The following is a 9,065-nucleotide window of genomic DNA, read 5'->3' as shown; positions in this document are numbered from 1 at the left end:
TCAGGAAATCATTATTTTCATGGTTCTCGAAATACGAGTGTTTAAGAATGTTCGAGTTAAGCCAATGGAAGACAAAGGAGCTTAGATTGAATTTGTACATCGACCCCACCTGCAAACTTCATTTCAATATATTGTTTTGTGCAAATAACAGAATTGTGTATCATCTGAGATATCACTTATGTTAATCTCAAAATCGCTCAAGTACCTTTGAAACAGATGTTTTATTAAATAATACACATACAAGATTATAACTATGCAAATATCAGAAACTTTTGTACTAGCTAATATGAGTCAAATTCTAAAATTTGAACCGAGTCGATGAATCTTTTCAGCCGCAATATTATCTCAATAATTTTTGGAGTCATCCGACTTTACTCTCCCTTTCTTAGCAAATTAATTCAACGGATGTATTTACATTCTCGAAATATTTAATAATTTTCATATCACAAGAAACTTTGATACTGTACAAATTTCGATGGAAAGAATTATATAATCTACAATTTGAAGCATTGGACTAACCATATTTTGTTCTGAACGCAACAACGTGAGTCTTGATCGCAACAACGTGAGTCTTGATCGCAACTATATTTGAGGAAAAAAGGAAATAAAAAATGAAACTCTTTAAATTAATTGCAATAAAATGCTGGTTTTTAATTTTTGTGATTCTCACGCAAGGCTCCGAGACTTCAGAAATAAGCAAGAAGCCCGCAAAAGAAACTCCAACTCGTCCTTATCACATTGCATTCGTGTCGGGTTGCGACTCGCATTTGTTCATACTGCTGCCGACAGCCTTCTCGTTGTTACGTAAGAGTTCGTCACCCGACAAGTACAGGGCGACGTTTGTGATTGGAGCGGAGTGTCAGAAGACGGCCATGAATTTGGGTGATGATGTCGGATTCCATGACACTGGTCGGTGGATGTACCCGAACTACGACCCGAGTATCTCAGTCGCGGAATATTACGAGAACGTTACGTTAGGTTCGTAATTAAATGCCAAATATAAATTATGACCCAAATAAGCTAGAGTTTATGCTCAAGCTATAGTCGAGTAGTGCCAATTACAGGCTGTTGTCATGAATGCAGTTTCAAATTTAATATCTAGACTTGGTATCTAATTTTCTCTAGGAATTTAATTATTTCTTAATTGCATTGATCACATAGCGCCTGGATTCGCCTTTCATAAAAAATAAATAAGAGCAATATTCTCAATCGCTATTCAATAGACATTAAATGCTCAAAAGAAAAAAGAAAAAGGCAAGTGTGGTTCTACCTCTTTTTACCCCGATTTATTTAACGCCTTATAATTTAACCTCATTCAAAATCACACCTCAGATATTTAACCCGGCAATTTTTTTCAGCCCGAAATCGGTTTACCACCAAAATCTTTAACCTATTTCGGTGTCAAAAAGTAAAACTAGAACAGCTAAAGCTCAAAAAACATAAATAACACAAACACATTTTGCGCCATTTTTCAATCTAAGTTCTCCAATTTTACTATCAAAAAATTGCGTTAAATGGAAATAGCAACCTGATAGCATTGAAGACGGATGGTGTTTTTGCAAGGCTTTAATTGGGCCAGGCTCAAAATCTAGCAAATCATTTTTGGGCTTACACTCTATGCAAAGAATTCTAAGGCATTAACTAATCAGTTGTACGTTCTGTCAGCTTTGTTGGGAAACATGGCATACAGGTAAGCAGAAGCAATGCCGAGAAGATATTCATGAAGTGTAAAACTTAGCTAGAAGTTTTTTGGTATATAAGTTAAATATTCCATCCGCAAGCCAAAACTTAGAACTTTCGAGAACGGATATCATACAGGGATCACCAGAAATTCAAATGCTTTCGTTGTCATCTTTTCCGCTGCCATACCGCAAAAACTTTCAACGTATTGCGAATATCAAATTGACGATCGAACGGTTCGTGAATAGACACGGTTTGTATATTCTTTCTCAAACGCTGCGATGTTTGTATTAAATTGGGTTTTGACGGCAACGAATGGTAAAACTGCAGAAGACACGGCTGCTGCGGGCGTTAAGTTTTCACTCAGGGCTTTGATCTCTTTTTTAACTTTCCGTGTGTCCTGCTTTTTAGTAGAGGCATTATGGTTGTGCTCACCCTTTACGAATGTAAGTTGGACATCTTGTGTAAATGCCGATATGCGGCACTTTTAGGTTGGATGTTTCGAACAATTCAAGGCAGTAGTAAACGTATTTACTCTTTTAACATAGAACTCATGGCCTTCTACAACCCATATATTTTGCTTTGGAGAGAAATGGTAAACTCAACGTCAGCAGTTATCGTGCTGATTTCATAGTGTAACGAAATAAAAAATATTCTAGGGTTCGATCCATTTTTCAATGGCTTTTAACTGCCACTCAAAAGACTAGGTGAGAAAACTAACTCGCTGATTTCTATAATTAACTTTTGACTATTTAGTCGTTAGCTTTATTTCCCTAAAAGTTTTGAGCCATGAATGTACAGGTTAAAATCGGAGTGAAATGACTTGAGCGTGAAAAAGTGTATTCACACCTCATTCATTTGACCCCGATTTTAATCTCTAATACTTAGGCTGAATAGAATTTATTGAGATCCAAGTATCCTTAGTAATAGGAGATTTAAAATCGGGTTGAAACAATATAGGTGTTAAATTGTCGAGGGGTTATATGATATATGGGTTAAGATTGGGGTTAAAATATAGGGGTTAAAGAATAGGGGTAAAAAAGGAAAGCGGAAAGTATAAAAGAAATTTAAAAGCGAGAACTGGGTCGGATATTGAATTTGTATTTGATGTCAGCAATCGTTGCCATTCTCTCGCATAAAATCCGCATGGACTCTGACATCTATTTGTTTTGATTTTGGCCCTCTATAGTTAATTAAGATGGCTTGATTTATTAAAAGTGTTGATGGAAGCAAGGGCAACCCGCTGTCATTAAGGTGTGTTCTTACATAATCCCGATAAGGTTTCAGTCTATTTCAATCGTTATCACGCGGTATTAAGATTATAAAGCGAATTCTGCTTCTTTATCCGAGTACATCCCCGTAAATATCCTGTTCTAGCTTTTTTAAACAAAAATCTGCAACAGTAGCACTCTTTTTCAAGGTATCTAAAGGTTTCCAGTGAAGCAAAATTGGTACAGCATACCAAAAAATGTAACACATTGAGTTTCTTGACAGAAATTTAGCAAGGTTTTCATGTTTTCATAATTAATCTGGATAGTTCTTCATGCGACTACGGTATAGAGTCTAATTTCTCGAAACAATTACTCACCTGAGATGTTTCAAGACCATAAATAACAACGTTTTTATACAACGAATGATATAAAGATCTTATGAAGATGCTTTAAGTTTTTAATTGGTGGGCTGTCTTATGATCAATTAACTTTAGCGTTACATTGCTTGTCACGTAATCTTGTTAGTGCCACGCAACATTGCTTCATACACTTAGTTAGCAAATGTTGAAACTTGGAAGTGTGCATAAAAATGTATTAAATTTTGCCTGGAGTCTATTGTGATAAATAATTTTGAAATTATGGAAATTATTGAAAAATTGATTAGTATTGAATAATGAATGATTTTTTCAAAACCTAAACCAGATTTTTCAGAGGGATTTCTTGTCTGCATTTTAGGTTCTGTGATTCATCCTTACGAAGGGACTTTGTCGCTAGCCGAGAAAGACAAACCCGACTTAATCATAGCCGAGGCATTCAGTGTTGGGGCAACTATCGTAGCTGAGAAATACAACATCCCGATGCTCTTTCAATACACACGTGGAATATCCCACATCTCAACCTGGACCAAATCCCCAAAAGGGGAAATTTCCATTGGATCTCGGCAATATTTTGACCCTGAAACTACCCCGCAACTGGCACTAAAGTTCATAGCCGCTGCTTCTTTCAGTCGGGAAATTTTAATGTGTTGGCACTATTGTAAAGCTGGGAAACAAGTCTTTGACAAACTGAGACAAGATCTGGACTTGGGAGAACCATTTGACAGTTATGAACATATTTTGAGCTCCTATCCTTCCTTCACAACTGTAGGTAAGATACCATTTAGTCTGGGACTGTGTTCTTTTGTCTGGGAATTTTAAAAAATATTTTGCTATTCCGGAATGTTTTGTTTGGGACTGTTTTGTCCGTTCACCCATGGTTAGGACATATACGAAACATCTGATCAATTTGAAGGGGCGAAATTGCCCAATTTATTACTTTTTTAACAAGACGTAAGTCGAACTGCTGTCCATTCATACCCAATATATCTCGACCAAGGTCTTTCAGTAAAGCGACCTCTGGTCTAGATTATCTACAGTATGTTTGAGGGTCTCTGAACGTTTCTTTAGAATAAATCCGCCGTGAACTGTGATTTCTGTTTTTTTCCGCTTTTAAAATTAACAAAAATCAACAAAGATAAATTATCGAAGACCAAATCAACAAAAACAGCACTTTGAGTTCAATTCAGTTCTGTACTAGCTAACTCAACATTATACCCATTTCTTTTCTTTGTCCAGTTTTGTTTTTTAGTTTTCAAAAAAATCAAACCATATCGATGAAGTTAACCCAATTTTATAATTTAAAAAATCTCTGTTCTTGTAAAAGCTGCTTCAAAATTGCGCGTAATTTTTCAACTGGATGTTTATTCAGCCTCTCAAAAGAATATGACCCTCCTTAGAGCCCTTCAGTCTGCTTTCTTGGGACTTTTTTGTCTGGGAATGTTTTTTCTGGGAATCAAAAAATAATTTGCTATTCGAGATTGTTTTGTCCGTTCACCCATGGTTGAGAGATATATGAAACGACTAATCAAATTGCTGGGGCTCAATTTCCAAATATTTTTACACTTTCGAGACCTCATAAGCCAACCCCGCTGTCTGTTTATACCCAATATCTCTCGACCACAGTTTTTCGGTAAAACGACATCTCGGCTAGATTATCCACAGTTTTATGGTCTTTTTTTCTTTAGAATAAATCCCTGTGAATTGAGATTAATATTTATCATGCAGACTCAAACGCTTTTAATATTATCAAAAATCAGAGACAAGGGAAATTATCAAAGACAAAATCAACAAAAAGAGCATTTTGAGTCCAATTCAAATCATCATTAAGAATTTTTTTCAATGTCCATTAGTGGTTTTTGCAGTTTTTTCAGAAATTCAAACGACATCTAATTAATTCCAAATTTGTAATACTTTTCTTCTAAAATTTCCCACAAAATCTCTGTTCTTGTAAATGCTGCTTCAAAATTGCGCGTATTTCTTCAGCCATATTTAAACACCATACTTAGTAGTAATATCAATAAACACACATGATACAAAAGTAGAGTACACCTGACACAAATAAATACCATATAAATAAGTGCCATATTGAGAAAATTAGAACCAGAAGCCTGAGTACATTAAACAAATGAGCAAATAAACACCGGAAAGCCAAATAGAACTCAGTTGAACATCCAGAAGAGCCACATCAGCAAAAGATTGTCCTGAAACAGTTGTTATTATTGAAACACGAAAATGTTACTTACAATTGTGATAAATCTCGTACTTTTCGGCCCCACTTTTGAGACTCCAATCAACACAGAAGAAGCGTTGGCTCAAGAAATAATTTTTCACAGGGAAGGAAAGATCCTAATCACAGAAGTTCATAAATGCGGAGTTTTTAGTCCCGTTTCCCCGCTACAATTTTACAGTACGAAGCCAAGTAGAGACCCTACTTCACGAACTCTTAATGAAATGGACTACTCAGTCAGAGTTTTGTAAAACTACGTACAGTACTACGTACAGAAATCAGACAGATGTTTTCAATGTTGATTGGCTTTACGCAAAAATACTCGATGAAACAATTGAAGTCTTCAAACTGCGGAATGAGACTGAAAACTCCTTACCCGCCCGAGTCGAAGAGGACCCCCGAGATCGACAGAGAGCCGCCCCGCTTGCTATAGCAGCCGCAGTCGCTGGAATTGGACTCTTCGGTCCAGGAATAGCAATGAGCAGCGGAGGATGCGGTGGAATCACAGGCAATTTCGGCTCTTGCCAACGAACGTCTCAAAATGCTGAAAACATCGATAGACTAGCTAACAGTTTTAATAGCCTTAACGACTATGTCATGGAAGTCGGCGCAAAAACAGATGAGAAATCCTTTCAAGTTGCTGACGAACTTGCAAAGGTTTATAAAGTTCAAAACGAAATGCAAGACAACCAGAACAGAAACTGGAAACTAGTCGAGGAACAATTCGCAATTGTAGATCACAATCTCAATGCAATAGCAATCTGTATGGAAATTCAAGCAACGCAACAACAACTTAACTTCAACGTTGACACAGCAGCATCCTTACTTCTTACACTTTATGCAGACATAAAAAGTTATCGAGCAGCCTTATATTCTTTTCGAATTAATGTTATAAACGCTATTCCTACTTTGCTTGATAAACGCCTTCCAATCTCTTTAGTACCTCGTAAATCTTTGATAAAGATCCTTGATGCAGTCCATGATAGCCAAAAGAACGCCCCAGATCGTCTAACTTTGGCAATACCCATGACTGACATACTTTCTTATTACGACGCGAAACTTGTACAAGAGATTTCAACAGTAGAAGATGGACTTTTACTGACACTAGCCATTCCCCTAGCCTCTAGCCAGAAAGTGTTTGAAGTTTATCGTGCAAACGTAATCCCTATGCCCCAGAAGGACTCAGTCGATGCCTTACAATGGGTGATTGAGGGAGAATACTTAGCAATCTCAGAAGTACAGATGGAGACAACAGTACTGACGAGATCCCAGTACGACAACTGCCTTGGATCGCCACGATACCGAATCTGTCACGAGACAATGGAAACCCACCTTGGATTCTCCTCCGTCCTAGCAACCCTCAAGTTTCATCATGCCATTACAGCATTGAAAGTATGTGACACAGAGAAGGTTGTGTTACCTAACCGGGAACGAGCACAGAATCTTGAATACGGAATTTGGTTACTCACATCAGCTTCAAGTGATTTTACACTTAGTGAGATTGGCACGGACGAGACCGGCCGACAGACCAACATTCCTCATAAAGGTTGTAACATCTGTTTAATCACATTAAAATGTGGACACACAATGTTCAGTGATCACATTAAAATCAGAGCTGATTTACAAAGTTGTCAGTACCTTCCAGCAAAGAGAATTAATGTAAAAATGCCTGACCCTCTAGCATATTTAATTGACTCAGTACCCAAAATCAACGAGCTACCGAAATACGAATCAAGTACTGAAGCAAACCTCAATTTACACAAGAAAGTTAAAACAGAATTTATTTATTCAAATAGAAAGTTATCCACCGAATCATTAGACGACATAGCAAAGCCCATTACCACTGAAATGAAATCATTCAAGCCAGCACTAATTGACAAACTCAAATCCTATGTCCCAATCAAGCATTCTCTCTCTTTGACAATCCTTGTCTTTATTGGAAACTTAGCCTTACATATCCTCTTCATGTATTTATACCATAAAGTAGCCTTTGTACGACGAATGGTGCCAAACTTCATGAAGCTTAATAGAACAAATGTACCGCTTAATCCAGTAGTTTCCGTACCGAAACATCTGAAAGCAGATGTAGTCTCAAACCTTGCGATACAACTCAAGACACCACCAACAGTCATATCGCCAGAAGACATGGGAACTCTCAAACAACATCACAGACGAAACTCCATACATGCAACTTCTACCATGTCACTCAACACCATGGACCGATTCAACACAGAAGACGAACTAGATAACCCAGCTTCACCCCGAGAGCAAAGTATGCTTTGAGTCCATGAAAGTCTTATATAGTTCGACGAGCATTAATCCTTTAACTGATCAAGTATCCCTTCATCCATTAAGTTTTCCTTCTAAGTGCTTTAAATAAACAAACCAGTGCTTCAATCCCACAAATTAACCAGTGCTTCAAACCATTCATTCATCCATTACACTTCTACCCTTTTTAATTTGTTTATGTTTATGAAAAACAACCGCAGATTGACAGTTTATTGATAAAAATATCAAGTGCCTAAAAGCCTCAATATTTACTTTTTTGAGTTTCTTGAAGATAAATTCGCATAATTAGTAAATAACTTCATGAGAGATTATGTACTTGGTGAATAAATTATTCTGATAAAGTAGGTGCTAATACAGAACTTGTATATGTACTTAACAAACATCAAGAGACGTACAAAAGCCGGAAATTGCCCAACTTGTAGATCAGTAAATATTAACGAAGGACCAATACAACTCAAGGCACAGCCCTGCGGAACCCACAATCACCAGAACACCGGAGAAACAGCCTGACTATCAGTTGCTATTCGAACTCAACAATAATCTCGAAACTTCTTATTCTATCTCTGAAAACTTTGTTATGTTATAATTTATGTTATAATTAAAGATTGAACTGGAAATTCTTTCTAAAACTTTAAGTTAGAATAGACTTCTTTAGAGTTAAGTTCTGGCTAAGAAAACCTCCAGAAGCCAAGGCAACTAGTGAATATACCGCACATCCGAACCACTCAATAAAAGGCTATCACTAGCTAAATTCATTCAAAATATATCCGCTAAAAACCGCACTGTGAAACACCAAAATAAGTCCTTGGAAAAATGACAATAATTCATTCCGTTTATCTCAAATATAGATCTCAATAACACCATGAGAATCATATTAAAAATCAGTGCGTAACACTTCGTTTGAGAGCAATTAATAACACCTCTCCGGATCGTGAAAATAGCCTCCCCGTACTAATCGAGTTGTAAATACAGAACTAAAACAATCTATATTCTTTGAATTGCAAAAAGCCAGAACAATATCAATATCAGCCTCATGAACAGCTTGGCGGTTATTAAAAAAATTATTAAAATGAGTACTAGATTCCAGCAGCTTAAGTTTCTCCTCTGGGATTGAAACCGGTCACGCTTATATTAAATGCAGGAGCATAAATACACTATCTTATACAGCCGAAAATATAGGCTAACCCCGAAAATATTTAATTGTTTCAAAACTCGTAGAAAAGCCAGTAACAAGGTGAACAGTTTCAACTTCAAAGCTCAAAACCATCGCCATTTAAGTTG

At 36.8% G+C, this 9,065-nt stretch overlaps 1 protein-coding gene across 1 annotated transcript in view; it reads left to right on the top strand.

Moving 5' to 3' along the window:
- The first annotated feature begins 204 nt into the window (after positions 1 to 204).
- LOC142339585 (uncharacterized) overlaps positions 205 to 9,065 on the top strand; it is a 63,794-nt gene continuing 54,933 nt past the window's right edge. The window contains exons 1-2 of the mRNA XM_075389727.1: positions 205 to 978; positions 3,627 to 4,037. Of these exons, the coding sequence (XP_075245842.1) occupies positions 612 to 978; positions 3,627 to 4,037 (778 nt within the window). The 5' untranslated portion in view covers positions 205 to 611. The remainder of the gene's footprint in view (positions 979 to 3,626; positions 4,038 to 9,065) is intronic.

The sequence above is a fragment of the Convolutriloba macropyga genome, chromosome 5 (assembly GCF_964194025.1).
Source record: "Convolutriloba macropyga chromosome 5, txConMacr16.3, whole genome shotgun sequence".
In the NCBI taxonomy this organism is placed as follows: domain Eukaryota; kingdom Metazoa; phylum Xenacoelomorpha; order Acoela; family Convolutidae; genus Convolutriloba; species Convolutriloba macropyga.
Note: the sequence above shows the minus strand (reverse complement) of the source record. Positions and strands in the feature narration are given on the sequence as shown.